The sequence below is a fragment of the Podarcis bocagei genome (genome assembly GCF_964188305.1).
Source record: "Podarcis bocagei genome assembly, chromosome: 1".
Classification (NCBI taxonomy): domain Eukaryota; kingdom Metazoa; phylum Chordata; class Lepidosauria; order Squamata; family Lacertidae; genus Podarcis; species Podarcis bocagei.
The window spans coordinates 111,902,333-111,922,460 of record NC_138125.1 but is presented as its reverse complement, the minus strand read 5'-3'; the positions used below and the strand labels follow the sequence as shown (position 1 = coordinate 111,922,460).

At 41.2% G+C, this 20,128-nt stretch overlaps 1 protein-coding gene and 1 long non-coding RNA gene across 6 annotated transcripts in view; one reads left to right on the top strand and one right to left on the bottom strand.

The window, feature by feature from the left end:
* Positions 1-20,128, bottom strand: part of LOC308581871 — a 429,226-nt gene that overhangs the window by 282,598 nt on the left and 126,500 nt on the right. The window lies entirely within an intron of this gene.
* Positions 7,915-20,128, top strand: part of FIGN (fidgetin, microtubule severing factor) — a 124,813-nt gene continuing 112,599 nt past the window's right edge. For both annotated transcript variants that reach the window (XM_081165183.1, XM_081165181.1), the window contains exons 1-2: positions 7,915-8,615; positions 9,503-9,702. In XM_081165183.1, the coding sequence (XP_081021309.1) occupies positions 9,678-9,702 (25 nt within the window). In that variant the 5' untranslated portion in view covers positions 7,915-8,615; positions 9,503-9,677. The remainder of the gene's footprint in view (positions 8,616-9,502; positions 9,703-20,128) is intronic.

The following is a 20,128-nucleotide window of genomic DNA, read 5'->3' as shown; positions in this document are numbered from 1 at the left end:
ATGCATCTAAATGGTCTTATGAGAATAGAATTACAAATGATGAGTTTTTAAATAAATTGTCATTTCATGGAAACTTATTAGAGAACTTATTGTATTGTTAATGCACAATATTGTTAAGTGATGCCGTCCATTTGTAGAGTAATAGTATAAAGGGGTTGAGAAACAGTTTTATTGATGTAGTTTTTGCTTTGATTCCATTTGTTGCATTTTACTGTAGATTGTTGGAGAAAGTTGAAGTCTTTATACCTTACATTTAAAAATATTTCTTCTTGAGGCTGCAATCCTATATATACTACTCTGGGAGCAAGCCCCATGGAACTCAATGAGACTTACTTTTGAGTAGATGTGTATAGGAGTGCAGCCTCAATCTCCTTCCTATAAAATCTTTCTTTTCTTTTCTTTTCTTTTCTTTTCTTTTCTTTTCTTTTCTTTTCTTTTATAATTTATGAAGCAGAAATGATAAAATTAATGTACACTTTAGTCAAAACCTTCCCAGAGCAGCTTACAAAAATCAGTATCAAGGCAGTTCATAGAATCATAGAATCATAGAGTTGGAAGAGACCACAAGGGCCATCGAGTCCAACCCCCTGCCAAGCAGGAAACACCGTCAGAGCACTCCTGACATATGGTTGTCAAGCCTCAGTTCTTGCCTTCAAGCTTGTAGTCTAAAAAGACCTCACACATAAGGAAAAGGGAATGTGAGAGAGGAGGCAGAATCAAGCTCAAGTTCTTGAAGTGACCATTCTTCTAATGCAGATGTGTCTATGCAGATTTCTGGCTGGCTGATATAAACAACGCCTCCTGATAGAAGTTCTGTCTCTCTTGTCCTTGATAAAAACCAGTTCCTCCCTGGAAGTACTCTCCATCCAACACCAGATCTAGGAACAGAGCAGGTGACAATGTCTTGGCCAGGAGAACAGGGTTGCTCCCACCACACAGTTCTTCTCTCAGACAGCCATCGTCATGGTAGTTGCAATCCTCACAGAAGGGCACCTGATGGAGCGATCCTCCTTTCATGCTGATGTTAGTGGTGATTTAAGCACTCTGGGGCAAAATACATAACACCAGCAGGACTAGTGTCTCATCCATACTTGGAACGCAGTCAGCAGACATGCCTAGAATTGTATTCTTGCTTGGCACTGGGCCTAACTTCCAAGTAAAAGCACATAGGCTGTGAGCCTTGCAACAAATCTTTATAGTAGGCCAATATAGTAGACCTCAAATTACTTTGGTGCTGAGGGCTGATGCTAACAGGTTCACCTAAGGTTCCCCAAGTGCATGGTTGAGGTGAGATCCAAACCGATTCATCTCACAGCTTATTCCTCCAACACACTGCACTAGCTCTCATAGAGCTGTCAAAATGTCCACAGGTTATGGTGACATCTCTTTATATAGCAAGAAAAACAGCATGTGTGCACGCACAAAGGGTTTATTTTACATGAACAGGAATTCTTCTTCTTCTTTTTTACAAATGGCACACATGCCAGGAGGTAGTGGCACAGGAAGCAAGGAAAATATGGAACTTTGTTCCATAATTAATTTTATCTAAGAATATAGTTTATGAAGCACTTGCCCTATTAGAATGATCTGAATGGTCTTTGGAGATATTTAAATCTCTAGTCCCATCTTGGAACAACTAAGTGAACCAGCTGTTATGAATTGAAACCATTTACTGTTTGTGGATTGGTCCTTCTGCATACAAACAATAGTGCTGGGGAAGAAGAGAATTATCTTTAGTGCTTGAGCATCCCTATCTGAAACACCTACCACAGCCTTCGCCAAGCTGGTGCTCTCCAGACGTTTGGTACTCCAACTCCCCATGCTGGCTGGACACCGTGAAGGCTGATCTAACACATTATTAGAGTGGCTGGGACAACCCAGTGAGATGGGCGGTGTACACATGATAAAATTCTTCTTCCTTTCAGTTCTGACAACATAGATGTATGTCAGGGACTGGCCGGACAAAGAGGTGTGGTGGGAGGCACCAACTGGGGAGCCTCCAATGGAAACCTCAGAGAAGGAAGGTTCAGAGCCAGGGGATTTGTGGTAGGACACCAAGGAGAGGTCAGAGAGAAAAGATTGGGAGATGGTGCTGGATGCTGAAGGGGCGACAGGGTTTAGTGAGCAGGACGAGCCTGTGAAAAGCAGTTCAGACTCCAAGGCCAAAGCAGAGGAGGAGGGGCATCAAGAGATTGCTGAAGAATCCAGGGAGTCTCCCTCTCCTGCTGTTGCAAGCTCCCCTCCTCCCTGGTCTCTGAGAACTTGCAAAGTAATGAGAAGATCAGAACAGAGATCAGAGGTGCACAGACACAGTTTGAGACTGCTTGGGAACCATCCAGGAGAGAAGGAGCTTTAGAGAGGATGAAAGGAAGGGACCTTCAGTCCTGGCAACTGCTTCATAGGGGCAAGGCCATGTTGCTGAGACCACAAAGCCAAGTTGTATGTCCATTTCCTTGCAGAAAGAGTTAACTGATAACTGATATCTACTTATTTTATTGCTGACCTGTGTCTGATTCCAGCCCTGACAATCTATGTGACAGTAGCAGGGTGGTCTCTCAGCATCTTCAGACAGGGCTAGAAAAGACCCCTGTGTGAAACCCTGGGCGTTCAGAGTCAAGGATATACCGTATTTTTCGTTCTATAGGACGCACATTTCCCGCTCCAAAAATTAAGGGGAAATGTGTGTGCGTCCTATAGAGCGAATGCAGGCTGCGCCACTAAGCCCAAAGCCAGAACAGGAAGACGGAGCACTGCGGAGCGCTCCGTCTCGCTGCTCTAGCTTGGGGACGGCTGCGTGCCTTCACCCCGCTGTCCTGCAGAAGCTAGCAAGACTGTTCCCAAGCCAGAACAGCGAGACGGAGGGCTCCGTCTCGCTGCTCTAGCTTGGGGATTGCTGCACGCAAAACTCTGTAGGGCAGCGGGGTGCCTTCACCCCGCTGTCCTGCAGAAGCTAGCAAGGCTGTTCCCAAGTCAGAACAGTGAGATGGAGGGCTCCGTCTCGCTGCTCTAGCTTGGGGATGGCTGCGCGCAAACCTCTGCAGAGCAGCGGGGTGCCTTCACCCTGCTGTCCTGCAGAAGCTAGCAAGGCTGTTCCCAAGCCAGAACAGCGAGACGGAGGGCTCTGTCTCGCTGCTCTAGCTTGGGGACGGCTGCGCGCAAACCTCTGCAGGGCAGCAGGGCGCTGCGCTCCAAAGGCTTCAGGGATCTTTGAGGCTGGCGGTGGGGGAAAGCAGCGCTTCCCCCCACCGCCAGCCCCACAAGCTCTGGTGAATGTACCTTGAATGCACCTTGTTTTAGAGGGGGAGAACAAGAAATTTTTTTCCCCCCTGTTCTCCCCCTCCTATGGTCCGGTGCGTCCTATGGTCCGGTGTGTCCAATGGAGCGAAAAATACGGTACCTGTGGGTTTAGGGTGGTATATAAATTCAATCTATCTATCCATCTATCTACAAATAAATAAAAGGATTAGGAACCTGTGGCCCTCCAGATGTTGTTGGATTCCAGTTCTCAATCCTCCAGTCAGAATGTCCATTGATCAGGGATGATGGGAGCTGCGGTCCAGCACCATATTGAATGCCACAGGTTATCTCTGTGTTAGAGACAATACCGAGCTTCGCTGAGCAATAAGACAGCTTCTTATGTTCCTGTGGAAATGTCTTTATTTGTTTATAGCATTTGTGTCCGAATTCTACAAGTTTGAGGCAGCTCACAACAATAATCTATAATAAAATAAAACGACATCCTCATGTAAAAATGGCAACACTAAAATTAAAAGCACAGGACATTGAACTCAGCAGATTATATCAGATAGGCATACAATATTTGTTTACTGACCAAAGGTCTTCCCAAACAGATATGTCTCATTTATTTATTTAGAAGATTTCTATTCAGTCCTTCACTAAAAACTCCCAGTGTGAGAAAATAAAATAAAAGAAGTGGCCATTAAAACAAAACAAAGCCATTAAATTCAAAAGAACGGATAAAAACACAGTCAAGGGAACTTACGCTATATGCTGAAATGCCTGCATAATTTTTTTTAAACCTTCACGTGGTGTCAAAACAAAACTTCAAAGAGGCCTCCAGGTAAACCTCTCTGCAAACAGCATTCTACAGATGGAGTGCCATGACCAAAAAGGCTGCCTGTCTGGTCACTGGCCCCCTAATGGCTAGGAGGGATGAATTCAACCAAACATTGTGGGATATTATCCCACAGCTTTGGAGCTACGGCAACAAATGCCTTGCTTCCTGTTGATGCCATGTTCACTCCATGCAATAAAGGTCATAGGAGAAGGAGTCTTGAATGGTCATAGGGGAGAGACACATATAGAGAGAGGGCTGACCCCTGAAGTTTGTAGGCTGTCCCTGGCCATTAGTACAGGTGTCAAATTCAGATCTGATGTTCTCTTCCCCCACCCTTTCTTACCCGTGGCCCTTCCACAAATACACAACCAGTGCCATCAGAGCTGACAGCACTGATCATTCATTTGAGGAGGATGTACAAGAAAAGCAGCAGGTGCTTGCTTGGCCTTCTTGCTTGGCAGGAAGAAGATAACAACATCCCTGAACTGGAGCTATTTTCTCCATAGAGGAAAATTGGGCTTCCCTAAGACAAGGTAAGGATGTGGGAAAGTCTTCTCCAACCTGGTGCCTTCCAGTTTCTTGGACTACAACTCCCATGGATGCAGCTGAGTTGTAATCCAAAGTGTATGGAGGGCAATTTAAATCTATATGGAAATATGTGCAGCCAGGGGGCTCAAGGTCAGGCAACCCACAAGGCATGAGGGGCTGATATCAGAAGGAAATATCCCTTTCCCACTATGAGCATGCAGGAATTGTTTCTCCTAATGCAGAGAACGATTTATTTACTTATTTGATTTCTTACTCACCCTTTACCACAAGGTCCCAGGAAGGATTACAAACCCAAACATTGCACATATTTCCATACAGATTTAAAGCTGTAAAAGGTTACATATATTATGAGAAATAATTTAATAATCTAATAGGATCTATTCTGGAAGGGACCAACATGAACTGTGTATTATTTGTGTATTATATATAGCATGCAAGGGAAGGAGAGGCTTGTGAAAGGAAGCATATGAATATAAATTGCACCTAACTGAAAACTATAGTTAACTGATGGACATGCAAGTTAATAATATACACTAATGTATATTGGGACACAGTTGCCGGTAAGTGTGCATGGTACTTGGACTTTCATCTGAGTTAAATTTAGACTTTTATCTGAGCAAACATGCACATGCTTGGGCTGTATGGTTGGTGAAGTGTAGTTAAAGAAACAGCTTGGCAATCCTGCTGGAGAAAACCACCCCATACACATAAAATTGGAGCAATGTGAACAATTATACGCACATGAGTAAGACATAATGGATTGACAAGTCCCACATTAAGGCTGCAATTCCGTACTCACACGGGTGAGATGAAGTCCTGCTGAACTCAGTGGGATATACCTCTCAGGAGATATGTTTAGAACTGCACTGTTAACTACCTCTAGCAGCACAAAGACAAGCTCCATGGGATGTTTATTTTTATACTGGACAGAAGACTATTCCACACTACTTTCTATGACAGTCCTTTTCATAGAGCTGGGAATTTGCCATTCTGGCATGCAAAATGTCCCATTGAGTCTTCTGGCACTTGAATACACATTAAGGAGATGTTTGAGTTGCTCTACCTTCTCACCTTCTGGCTGCTTTGCAAGTACACTGAAATTAACCTGAAGAAAATCCAAAAGTTTACCATCGTATGCCCAGTTCCTGGGGCGGAGGCTCTACAGAAATCACTGGGGCTTATTCTCTGTGTACACAGAGGTGAGTTTCAAGGTACTAGTGCAGAATATAAATGATAAAAGGGAAACATAGGATAAAATGCCACTCCCTGTGTTAGATCCTCTGCCTGGGCTTTTAACTTGCATATGCAATGTGGCAACATAATTCTTCCCTCCGAAAATGGACTGTGAGAAAGTATTCATTGCATCCAACATAATAAGGTAAGGAAGGGTATGAAAAGCCCGAGATGAACACCAGCTTGCCATTAAGGGGGGGGGGGATTTGTCGCAGATTGAGAGATGTACCGTAGCTTCTGATTAAGGCACTGAAAGTGACAAGTGGATTTTGCTGGAAGACAAAAGACCATTGGTGGGTCCCTGCAGCAAAGCATTTGAGAATAGATTCCATCAAAAAGGTTCTAACTCTAAGGTTTGGATTTGTCTGTGCATGTTCCTCACACAACAACAATTAAACTAACTAACTAACTAACCAACCAACAGGCAAGTGATTATTTGTATGTGAGGTACAACAAAGGCAATTCTAACAACACAAACTGAACTTTCATATCGCTACACATCACTGCAAATGCAGCAAAAGTCAATGGAGGTAGTTCACATAATCAACTATGAATCATTCAGTTGTAAAGAGATATCAAATCATAAGCAAACATGTATTTGTTAATATCAAAGCACCAGCACGAACCCATCCATACCTCTTAAGAAGGTGCGGTGGCCATCTGATCCTAAACACTTAATCCCTGAAGCTGCTGGGCATGTTCCCTGAGCTGTAAGTAGCAAGGGATTTGCAAGGAGCCACTCTGATGGCTAGATTCTTTCTAATCAACTTTCACACCTCAAATTATGGGGTATTTCACTAATAGGAGATAAAGGAGAGATGGGACTTGCTGTATAAAAATTGATTCTAGAGACTTATCTCTGTTCAGTCTGGGCTCAAATTAACTCTTGGAGATTATACTAAAAATTAGTATTAACGATGCCCATTTTACAGGTGAAGAAACTGACACTTGCAAATGATAACACAGAGGATCACAAGAGGTACAGCCAAACCCTTCGCATGTTTACAACTATCACTATGCAAACTGGACAAACTTCCAAGCAAGCCCGTTTAATCACATCACACCTCAAAGTATTTTTACTCAGAACTAATTCAAATATTTCAACAGGACTTGGTCCTTGGCAATTTAGGATTGCAGCCTTTGTATATTTTGTCTTCCCACTCCCATGTATCCTGGGGGAGATTCCTGGTGTACTTAGCACCTCACCTCAGATGGTGCTGCCAGTTTGGATCCACAGGGAAGTCCTTTTAAACAGAGAGCAATTCAGTAGAACTTCCAAGAAAGCATGCCTAAGATTGCAGCCCCACAGCACTATCCTAGTACAGTAAACAGAAACACTCTGAAGAGTTTAATGGGATATTACATCTGTATCCACTGCAGAGATTTACTAAGAAATAAAGCCCCGACTGAATTCACTGGTTCCCATTCCGAAAGAAGTGCGGCTTTATTTTGCGAACACTCTCTTCAACCCAGCGGAAAATTTCTTTGTGAGGAAAGAACTTGTGCAGGACGGTGCCGTGAAACGTCATTAGGAGCAAGTGATAGCAGGGGATCCTGCACGCAAAGGAACTTCCAAGTGGGGACAGCGGGAATAAATTGCAACTGTTAGGGGGGAAAGTGTAATGTCTCCGGTCGCTTTTCGCTCCCCCCCCCCATGCTGCTGCTATCCTGCATCATTCAGGCTGCGATCCCCTTTGCCGCACACAGTTTCTTACCGGGGTGGGTGGGTACGGAAAGCTCAATAAGCATACAGTGCGAATTTACTCTTTACCCGCGAGCAAGCACACAGAGCAGGATCGGGCTCCCCCCCCCCCTTTCCCGGTCTCTTTCTTGCTTCAACTGCTCTCGGCTGTTGCCGCCGCGCGGCATCCCAAAGTCTAGGGACCTGAGTCGACGGCGAGCGGGCTGCACAGAGGCATTACTGCCACTGAGCTGCGGTAGGGCCTGGAGCTGGAGGCGCCGCCGCCGCTGTTGCTTATTGCGAGGTGGGGACCGGGCGGTGGGGGGGGGGAGGCAGAGACGCTCGCCGCCGCTGCTGTGGGGGGGTTGGGGGGGATGGGACGGGCTATGGCGCTTTCCCGGCTGCAGGGAAAGTGCCCGAGCTGGGAGAAGTGTTTCTCTTGCTGCAAGAGGCGGAGGCGAGGTTGGGAGCAGGGATCCCAACTCCCCAAGTTCCCGATTCGCCTTTTGGCGGCCGCGGGAGGGGCGGGAGAGCTTCCTGGCTGCTCTGCCATGACCTCCCGGCCACCTCCAGGCAGTCTTTGCAGGCTTCCTTGCAAACGACAGCCCCTACCATGTAACCTGACCTGTGCAGCCAGGGGCCTGGTGGTGGTGGTGGTGCGGCGGCGGCAGTAGCGCGCGGCCATTGAGCTTCCTCTCCTCCTCTTCTTGCCCATGAATCTGGTGCGTCTCTCTCTCTCCCTCCCGATATCCCCCCCACCCCTTCTTCTTCTTCTCTCTCTCTCTCTCTCTCTTTTTTGAAAACTGATCTTTGGCTCCGAGTGTGAAAGTGATTTGAATTTGGCTCGGCGGCGCTCTGCGCAGGCGTTCAGCTGCTGGCATGCTGGCTCTTTGCGAAGCAGCTGTTTTGGGTTTGAAATTCCAACATGGCAGAGGCTGCAGTCAGTCTTCCCTTCAAAAACTTGGAATGATTTCAAATCATAGGCACCTTCACTTAACCCGAGCCCCCATTCATCAGCGAACAGATAGGATCGATGCTGCTGTAACCTACCGGGCTTCTCTACCAAACCTCCAGGTAAGATCTCCTATCGCCGTTCGTCTCTCTTCATCCTCCCCCCCCCTCCCGCCCGCTCTGTTTAAAATTTTATATAATTTTAAATATATCCCAGGCGGCTACGGGCGCTTTAAATTTTCTGCGTGTGCCTTTTAAATATTAAATCTAAGCCATAATGCTTTAAATCTATATTTAAATATAGGACATGCTCCAGACTGGTTTATTCTTTTCTCTTTTTTCCCCCCGTTCCGTTTTTCTCATCTAAGCGCAGCGTGGAAAGTAAAGAGATAGCATCGCGGTGGATGGTCCCCCCCCCCTTCCTTGATCGTTGCTAACAATAGTCAGGAGCCCAAGAGTTCGCGATTGCGAGATTTAGAGCTTCCCCCTCCACCCCACCCCGCCGCCAAATCCACTTTCGCTTAAGTGGGTATTTTATTTTTTCAAATTGGAGTCCAAGCAGGAACGCTCGGATAAGATGCGACTTAGGTGTATTGGGGGAACGAACTTTTAAGCAAATTAGTGCGAATGAGGATCGGCGGAAGGGGAAAGTTAGGGTTAAATTGCCGTGTTTTAGTTCAGGGTGGGGGGGGGGGCGTGAATATGTCAAGAGAAGCTGATGCAGTAAAATGTAAGCACATCATCGTGGAGGGAGGGGGGACAGCACGGTGGGCGTATTGTTGGCTTGGAACGGAGAGAAAGATGTATAATTTAATGGTATATACAATCCACTGATCCTATTACTATTCTCCCTGGAGCTCTTGTTAGTTTCAATGGGAGTGAGTGAAATTGACATGGACTTGTATTCGTGGTCATGTGCTCTTCTCCCCCCCCCCTCTTTCTTTCTTCTCTTGTGATCTGAGATCCCCTTTTTGTTGATGTTGCTTTCCCACTTAATTATATGCATGTAGGTTAAATGAATACCTGACGAAAGGGCCCACGTTTCAAGGCAGTGACATTTGATAGCTGAGAGGAAAAGTGGCTTTAATGAAAAGCAACCTTTGGAATTCCTGCTTGTGAGGAGGAGAAGAAGAAGAGGAAGAGGGGAAAAAATCCAATTCAGCTTTTTTGTGCTGCCAGCAAGAAATGATCAGTAGCACCAGTGTTTATGGTATGTCTGCTTTTGGGATCTATGTCTTTCTATTTCTTTCTTTCTTTCTTTCTTTGCATCTAGATAAATTTTTAAAGCGCATGATGAAAAAAATATCTGAGGACTTTGCATGTGGATATGGCTAGAGATAAATGATGTTAATGGTAAAGCTTCAAGTGTGTAAATAAGCAGTTTTTGTGTGTTATCATTTTGTTTCTGATTTCTGCTTTGATTGTAGTGTTACTTTTGTTCTCAGTTGCAATGCTAAAGTTGCATGTTACCAAAAGTGAACTGTGTACACTCAAATACTATGTAAATTAGTAAACTCACTGACTGTAAAAAGGGGAGGGGGGAAACCCTGAACATATCTATGCCTACACTCACAGCAAATGTTTCCTTTTTAATTTTAAAGTAATAGTTATTGTTTCTTTACTCTATACTACCGTTATATCTTTCCTCCCTCTACTTTTTTGTAGGTTTTAGATCAGGATAGGAAAATAAGATGATTCATAGGTGCACAATAACCAATTCTTCTGCCTCCCTCCTCCAGTTTTAATAGCGACCTGTGTATTTTCTGTCCTTTTTTCCATATAGCTGCTTGTCATTGCAACATACTTTTAAATGATTGTAAGAGGCCACATTCTACAAAACACCTTTAAAAAAATAGGCCTGGAGGGATCTGATGAAATGGGGCAGGGAGGATTTCATATTGCAGTTTACAAAAGTCCAGTTACAGAAGCTTAGAGAAAGTATAACAGCAGATTTTGTTCTGCGCACAAATTTGTGGGGTGACAGAATTTGTGGGGTGACAGAAGGACAGCGAATTGTCTCACTTTTACTAGTCTGTGGGAGAAGCAAATAAGGACAGAGCAAAACCTCATGGTCAGCTTAAGTACGTGACCACTGATCTTTCCTAACAAACCTGAATCCAAAGCAAAGCTTGAGTGCCAAATGTCCACTCCTAGGCTGATGCTAGTAGGTGCCTATATCTCTCCAAAGTAACCCTGAGCCGCTGTTACAATAGGGATGATTATCTGATTATTATTATTTATTTATTTTGCATTTGGAACTTGTTGACTTTAAGGCGATCAATACAGCAACTGTTTATTTTAGATGCACATAATTTGCCCTGAGACATGTTTTTAAGGGGGAGGGGGGAGAGAGCAGGAAGACACGGCTTTCTCTTTCTCTTCTCTCCCTGCCCCCCCCCCCCCCGCTTTTATTTCCTAGAGCTGTTGGAGCGAATGTGATTGCCAGATGGGAGATTTCCCTCTGTGATGTTAAAGCTGTAATATATATTCACAGCAGATTGGACCTGCTGCTTGTGATGAGGATATTACATTTATAAATTTTAAATCGGGAATTGGATAGTGTGCTGAGGGCTGAAATTGGATGGGGTGGATGGTGGCCACTGTTTAAATGCAATTCCTGGATGATGATGATGATGATAATTCTAATAGTAGTAATACACAGTAATCATGGTTGGGTGACATTGCTTTGTATATTGTATGGCACTTGTGCACTTTATTCTCTCCCCCCCCCAACCCCTCTGGGTCTGCCCTCTTCTCCTTCTCTCCACCCCCACCTCTACTTCTCAATTTCCTAGTAGAATATCTTGACCAGCAGAGTGATTTTGAAAGCGGCCGAGTTTTCGGGGAGGGGTATATAACATGATGCAGTGATTGTTGTTAGTGAATGCACCTAGTTGTTGTTTTGCCCAGTGATGTGGCCTGTCAGGAGCAGAACCCTGAAAAGCTGGAGAGTAGGACTGAGTCACACTCCAGCAGTTCTGCTGTTGCAAATTAAAAGTGTGTTGTGGTCAGGAAATGAAAGCTACTGTGTCTCTTTTGAACAAGTCGTTTATCAAGGGGAACATCTATCAAGCAGCCACTTGTCATGATGATGCTCCAAGGGGGGAAAAGTTAGGTCTGAGTTGGGGAAGCTGCTTTGAATTGACTCCCCCTCCTCATCTGCAAAATAAAAATAAAAATGGACTTCTGTGTTTGTCACTCCCAGAAAGAATTTTTTAAGAAAAAAGAGAGTCAGCAGATCCTCTTTACACTTTTGGTTTTGAGTTGTTTAACATAAGGCTGTATCTGATATTTTCCCTATGATATAGATGTATATTTTAAGACTAAAACTTCAAACAGTTAGTCTGTTGCTTTTGCGCTTTAATGTTTGTGGTTCAGGCTTTATTTTTGTGTGTGTGCTTCCCTGCATTGCATCTTTAGGAATATATTTCATCTGGGGGACTTGATGGGATGAAATACATTCGTAAGTTTGTTTTCCATGTGACAGTTGCAAGGTTTAGACAGTGAAAATTAATCCCAGATTTCTAACCTCTGATAAATCTGCTTTTTGTTGTATTTGTCATTAGCTCTTTATCGGGGAAATCTTTCCAGTGCTGGTATTTATGCAAGAAATTGGGCATTACTTTGTACCACATCAGGAGACATGTTAAGAACATCTTTGCCCTTTCCACCTTCTCTTTGACAAGTGCACTGCATGTGGATTCTTACTGTAAGCGTTTGTATCCTAGACAAGGATACATAGCTATAGATAACTCATGTCAAAAATACCATTTTAGAAAACCACAATATAGGTGAATTTTCGCTGGACTTTCAGAGAAGTTCTGAATTTTCTTTGCCAGACCGTTTTTTGTTAATAAGAGAATGAAGTATTCCTTGAAATCAGGCATTTTTTAGCACTCCTCTGTCCTTACTGAAAAACAAGTGCTATTTGTGGACAGTTTGGACCAGATCTCAGCAAAAATGCAATAGGACTTTGGGTGTTAGATTTGCTAATGAGTTGTGTCTGTTGCATTATTATGAAAGCTTTATTAATGTGTGATATTTGAAACAAGATGTGATTACTATACAAACTTGGTGCCCAGTCATCATTCCTTACCCCCAGACAAAAGAGATTTATACAACAGTAACCAGCTGTATTGGAGAAAGTGTGGGATGTGTGTCAGTTATGTGACACACAATATGGTATTTACCATTGGTAATAAGCATTGGCTTCAGGTACCATCCATATAAACATAGCAGAGGATGGAATACATGGCCCCCATCATCAGTATATCTGATACATCAAGGAACTTTTCTCCAAGTTCTTTCTGATGGTAGCAATTCAGCATGAGAGCTTTATTCCTACTATTTTCTAGTGCATGTTGGCTCAGAATATATTCTGTGAGTGCCTTGCATTAACACTGAGGTTATATTTATGTTCTATTGCTTGTTTTTATGATCACATGATTAATTTCAAAAGTTTATTTATTGATAACAGTGTACTGAAGAATTCCCCCCCACCCTTTCATTCTTTTAGTGCTTTAGGTTGCAGAACTTGAACTTCGAAATATAATTGTTCATTGTGCATGAAAATGCTGAAAGAGGGGTTTATGCGTGCTTTAAAATATTGCTTTGGGAGACTGATCATTCTGATGCGTGTGTAGCTGTCAATTAGTTAGCTCTGTGTGTGCATGCAAGAAGTATTTGGGTGTAATGTCTGATCTTCCTGCAGTCTTAATCATCAATTAATCAGTTAATCTGCTTGTTTGGGAGCCATTTTAATGATACAAAATCAGCATGATAGCTGTATGTAGGAAACTCCCTTGCATGTTTTTAATCTGCTAGTCTCATCTAGCGTTTTTAGATCCGATAAAGGAAAATATTTGGCTCTTTGCCCCCAGTTAACATACGCTTTATAAGAACTTAAGTTTGCATTGTATAACTTTACAAAAAGCGCCAGGTTTATTGACTAATGTTTATTTAATTAACTGGAATTTCATCATGATTTATTGTTATACGGGCATTTTGTGAAGTAATGGAGCATTTTTTTCTGTCAATCAGCATGATAAAGTATTTCATCAGCGTGTTTACCTCCTTCTCCCCTCTCTCTCTCTCCCCCCCCACAGCCATTAATAAGCAAAGGATTTAAAGTTAACAAGAAACATTAAATATGAACTTGCCTTTCTTTACACAACGCAACCCAACCCAACCCAAACAAAATAATCCAAGTTGGTAATAATGGACTAACTTTTATTCTATTATTTTTTATGTACATCTACTAATAAATCAACATACTTCTTTTGAGCTTGGGAAAGACATGGTAATAGTTGGCAAAAGCAGCACAGTGGGCTAATTGAGAGTCATCTTATTCCAATTACATTTTGGTAGTAAAAGATGTAGAATTTAGTTAGTTTTTATTTTGTAGCAGATTCTCTCTCCCCCCCCCCCCATGCTTTTAAATTCCTGATTGTACACCATGGTTATAGTTACAGGTTATTAAACTCTTTGCTAGAAATGCTACCTTTTAAAGTGAAAACTGATATATCTTATGGGAAACATCTGGGAGCTTTAAGTGTAGCAGGGGGTCTAGCATCCTTTTATTATTAGACAAACCTATACCCACTTACCTGATAATTTAACTAAATTGCATTTACCTCTAAGTAGACATGCATAGGATTGTGATAAGCCGCCAACCCCCACAAAAATACACAAGGATATCTTCCAGGTGTAAAATTCATGCTGCAGTGTTAATTATGAGCATTAGCTGTACTATCGGATATACACAAACAGCCTAGCTTTTCATTTTTTAAACTTCTGTCCTTCAAAATATAGTGGTGAGAAGCTGGAAGCTGGGTAAAAATGGAAGTCTATATAGTCAGCCTACCACACAGTGTGAGTGACGGCGAAACTTCCAAGGAAGGTCAAATTAAAATTAGATATGTCAGCATTTTTGTAGGAAGAGGGGCTTGGAACATATTATTTGAAAAGCAGCGTAAGCTTGTGTTTGCTAGTTCTACAACAGCAAATATGAAAACACCTGTTGATTAACCAGTGAGAATAAAAGTCCTAAAACACAATGAATTCTGTCATTCTAGGAAAAAATCAGTGGGTATCCTCCCAAAAATAAGTTCTTATAGGAGTAGGAACTTTATCCTTCTCTAAAGCAAATTAGAATTCTCTTCATCAACATAACTTCATGAGGGTACCTAGATATCAAGGCGCTAGAAGAACAATGACAGGCAGCTTCTTGTTCTGGCAATGTCAGTAAATGGTACCTGTGAGATGCTTCATTATAGCACATTTAATTTCAAGGCTAAATTTTATTTAAAGTGGAAATGATTTTGCCCCCTGAAGTGCAGAACTAATGTAGCTATTTTTCTTTAGTGACAATCTGTTTTATTAATATTTGTTTAAAAACAACATTTGTTGCTACCAGTTTATCATTTGTTTTTGTCATTAAACAGTGTAAATTCTATAAGCATATCCTTGAAGGATATTACCTTAATTTACATTATTAACTGAGAATTTAACTGATTGTTTTCAAGTGCAGTTTAAGAAATAACTGTACAATGTACTGTAAATGAAATACTGTATCCTAAAAAGATTATTGCAAAAAGACATTGATACCTCTTTCCATATCAGAATGAACAATGGGTCATATTGGATCTCTTCTGTGCCTATTTGTACCCACTTAAATTTATTTACACACAAAACTACATTGCCTCCTTTCTCTTTTTAAACCTACATCACCTTCAAAATAATATATTTAATTCAACTCTCCTGTCCATTGTTTGTATTTAATACATCCAAATACAGTTTTGGCAATAAACATTGATGTAAAGCTTATGGTTAATATTGGCTATGGAAGAAACCGGACTGCAATTCTGTACCCAGTTAGAAGTGAAGCCGCAATCATAGTAGTCTTATGACAACTGCACAGCTAACATTTGAACTTGTCTCTTGATTTTTTAAAATTTTCTCTAATGATTTTTTTAAAAAAAAATGTTTTAAATGTGGCTAAAATCAGCATTTTAATTCTCTCCAGGTTTATTTTCCAAAGCTCAGCATCTTAATATACTGCATTTTTCTTTTGTATGAGTTGGGGACCTGTTTATGTGTAATTCTTAGGTATCCTTAAAGGCCAGAAGAAAGAGTGATGTTGTAGTAATCTGCGTGCTTACTGAGTAAGTGCGTGTATGCATGTGTAGGATCAGGCTGCATGTGGGTAACATACTCCTGTGCACTACAATTTGTACCAGTGCTTCAACTCTTGTGAAGTGATTAGTGCTCTGTGTAAGTATGTGGTGACAGCTATGCTTATGGATGTGAAGAAACCATTAAGTGCAGTAGCATTAACCTTTTCAGTATGTCTCATCTGAAGTGTGAACTTTAGTTTGTTGGGATGTTCAGCAACAATTGCCTAACCCCATCCTCTCTTCCTTTCTCCCATTACCTCTCCTCACCACTCTCATTACTTTCTGCCTTCTGTGTTGACATGGGGGAAACTCATAAAGTCGGTGCTGCAAGAATCAGGTTTGAAGATTGTTACAGGCATCACAATTTGATACCTAAAACAAATTTAAAAATCAAGCATCCTTTTCAAGTTATAACTGAAGGTCCAGCCAGGATGAATCTGAACACACTTGAAGAGGTGCCATTTATTTTCAAAAGAGATTTCTCCATCACTCGTGAACAGCTCCACCATGCAGAGAGAGATATCAAAAGAGCTCAGAGAAGCAACAATATTCTTTCATGTTGTCGAGTACTTGGACACTTATAAGATTGTTTCCAAGAAGGGAAAAGAATTGATCCTGTTTTGAATTCCTTGTTGTTGGCATTTGTGAGCCATGTTCCGTAGAGAAAGCTATAAAAATTAAATTACTTATCCATTGGGTTTGTAATGTGAATACAAATTTACTTCTGGCACATGCACCTGTGGTAGTCTAAGCAAAGTGTGTCTGAAAAAAGGAAAATGTTATGTGTGTGTGAGAGAGAGAGTGTGCGCGCATTTGACTATATATATTTATCTTCTGTGTCTCTACAAATAACTATTTTTGCTGAATCTAGCAGCATGGATTTTAGTCAAGCATTTTAATTCATATGCTTGCTTTAAAGTAAATAATTGAATGGGACATGGGCATGTACAGTGTGTTTAGTCAGCAGCAAACCCCAGTGCATTCAAATGGACTTACTTACGAGTAAGTGTGCACAGGACTGCAGTACTATGAACATTTACTCTCAAGTAAGTGCCATGGAACTTTGTGTACGCACAAATAGGAATGGGCTGTGACAATTGCCATCTAATTACCTGCATTGTGCCTTTAAGAGCAGCCTGAAACTACAGAAATCTAGCCTGTAAATCTTTTCTGATCACTTTATCTCTGTGCCAGGAAACCTGTTTGCTTTCTATGCTAAGCTGCTGTTCAAGACACAGAAGGAGACAGGAGTGGGAATATAAGACTGAATTCCTATATAGGCATTTTAAGCATTTTTGTTATGAAAAGAAGTTACTGAGTGAATATATATTGAGTCCAAATCAAGGACATGTAGGAAGTCTCTGAATTGGACTGTTTAGTAAAGAAAAAAAGACCCTGAAATAGCACCTTAATATGAGAATTGTATTGCAAATATTGGTGAATTACATTCCACAAAATGTCTTGTAATGGTAATCAGCAAGCAAATGCTTTTTCACAAATGAAAGTATTTGTGTATAATTGCCTTCAATATAATGAAGTGGGGGGGGGGATTTAAATGCACTTTTTGTTGTTGTTAAAAAACCCTATTGACTGGCATAGATGCCAGCCCATCAATATCATTGGGATTACTCCAGAGTAAGTGATCTGAGCACAAAAGCTTATTGAAGCAAATCTATATTTGAAACGGCTAATGAAGAAACGAAAGAACAAGAAACATCTTGTGATCTTTGTTTCATTAACCCCATTAATTTGAACTGTTGCTAATTATATGCCATGCAGTGGTATGTGGCAAAGTATAGACTGTGTAAGCTTTCTCCTGCTTTTCCTTTGTTACTCTTTCATCAATCCTGCTAAATTCTTCGGCTGCCGTAATGCTTGGATTTAACTGGCTCATTATCTCTATGTATAAAGCTATAGAGTGGAGAGCACTTGTAACTCGTGTTGCTTTCAGCTGGAGGTGTTCTGATGTGTGACAGCAATTGTGTTTGCTAGTAGGATGGATCACATTTTGAGGAAACATTTTAAAGATTTCGTTGGCTTTTAGTTTTACCAAATAGTCAGGGCAGCACCACCAGAAGAATTCAAAAGATACTACGAGATGAAGTGCTTCTCAGTGACCTACATCGGGATGTATCCTTACAACGGAGCATGTTTTGAATGCGTGCTTATTAGGGTTTCCCAACTCACTTTTCAGTTTCATGATCCTTTCCATAGTTCCAGCTATTTTTATTGAATGACTCATAGTAGAATAATTAGTAGAACATTTTGTATGGGGGTTGAACAATGGGAAGATTTTTTTTATGACACACACGTCTATGTTAAAATGTTACTTTTTCAAAATACATTGTTTTAGCTTTCAGCAAAGTGTATTGGATTTAAGAGTATGGATTATTTAAATGTTTCATTCATTTCATATTTAGTACTTTCTTCAAGGAACTTGTGATAGTGTACAGTATCATTCTGCAGTTTTTTATTCAAGAGTGTCAGATTGAGAGACAGTTTCACAGCCACCCAGTAGATTTGTAGCAGAGCGGGGATTTGAGCTTGAGTCTTCTCAGTCCTGGTGAAATCACTGCAGTAGAGGTAGCCAAAGTGGTGCCCCCCTAGTTGTATTCTAGCTCCCATCAGACCCAGCTAGTGTGGCCAGTGATCAGGGATGATGGAAGCCCAACAACATCTGAAGGCACTATTTTGTCTATCCCTGCACTAAACCACACTGGCTCTCACATTAATATACCTTTGTAAAAAACTGGGATGATCTAGTTCCCCAGGACAATAACTTTCCTCTTCTATGTTTGCTACTCCAAGTGTAGGAGTGTCCTACAGCCTTCCCATATATTGGGGAAGGATTTGACTTGTTCCTTAGATTCTTATTTTTCACTTTCTTCATCATGACGTAAATAAAGTTATTTAGCCTTATGGAACTGTTGGCTGCACAGATATCTAAAGAACTAAGAAGGGCTGGTAGTTGTGGTTGTTTTTAAAGCTAACTTATGTTTGTGCAGTGGATATGTCTGGGGAAATGATTGATTTATGTGCCTTTGAAACATTTTGTATTTTAATTCACTATTTAAACCTTGGTGAAACTTCTGATGCAACGTAACTTTATTTTAAGATATTGTTGCCCAATAAATTCCTGTTCAATTTTATTGGGTTGTCTTTAAACTGAATTGGGTTTTGTCAGTGTAAGGAAGAATTTTACTCCCAAGTTTGCAGGATATAATGAGGGGTGTATGTCCTAAAATTTGTTTGAAGTAAAATATGTTGAATAGCAAGCAAGTATACACAGCAACACGGTATGTGTGCTTTTAGTTTTGCTGTTTGTTTCCAAAGGCCAAACTTTGGCTTTTGTTTCTGAACTAGAAGCATCTTTCATAATCATTTTATTAAATCAGTGACACACTTCTCAAATTGGAGTGCTTTGATCTCTTAACTTTTTGTTCCTTCCCTCCCCTAAAAATAACTACAGAAAGAATGCTTTCCAACTCCAGAATTATTTAGAATGAGAAGAATAGTAATCTTCTAACAAAAATAATAGTGAAAGAAAAATTGCCAGTGAATTAAGATATTGGTGTGTGCATAGACATTTGTTTCAAAAAAGTAGGTTTAGGCTTATTAACTTGTTTTAAGAAGTGTCTTATTATTTGTGAGCAAATAAGTTTGATATACTGACAAATAATAAACCTCTGTGATCATGCATTTAAAAATTAGCTAGCTATAGTTATGCCGTTGCATGTTACGCTGCAAGCAGTTGTACAATTACACTAACTGAGGTATCCTTTTCAAGAAGCTTTATCACCCCCATTCTCATTTTGAACATGATGTTCCTTTTTAAAGAATATCATCTATATCCAATCCTAGGCATGTTTACTTGGAAGTAAGTCCTGCTGGAGTTCAGTTGGGCTCATAAAATTGCAGCCTCAATTCCAAAAGATAGATGGATTTGTTAAGTAGTCATTTCTTTGCTGACTTTATCATACTTAAAAATCTATACATTGGTGTGCAGCTGGAGTGGTAGAGGAATGTAGTTCCATACATGAAGAATTACCAAATCTCTAGCAGGGTGGGGCTCATTTTGTGTTTAATAGCAATATGGAAGGGGAAGATATATTCTACAGGTTCCTTTTTTCTTTACTACTCTAGCACTACGATGTGAAAAGCTGCATTAGCCAGCATGCTGGTGTATTAAAAGCAGAGGTGCCTTTTTCATGTTGCATCTCAAAAAGCCAAGTGTAAGCTGGCAATCCTGCTGCCCCTTGCAATGTTACTCTGCCCTCCAAAACTTACTCTCTTTTCAAATGGACTTAATAAAAGTCCCATGAAGTGTGCTTCTGAAGACAAATCCATGCTGAAGAAACTTGCTGGACATAACAAGGGATACTGATATGATTACTGCTTTTAGCCAAAACCAAGTACGTTTATCATCAGGCAAGACACATTTGGTAATCTCTTTCTCTCGCT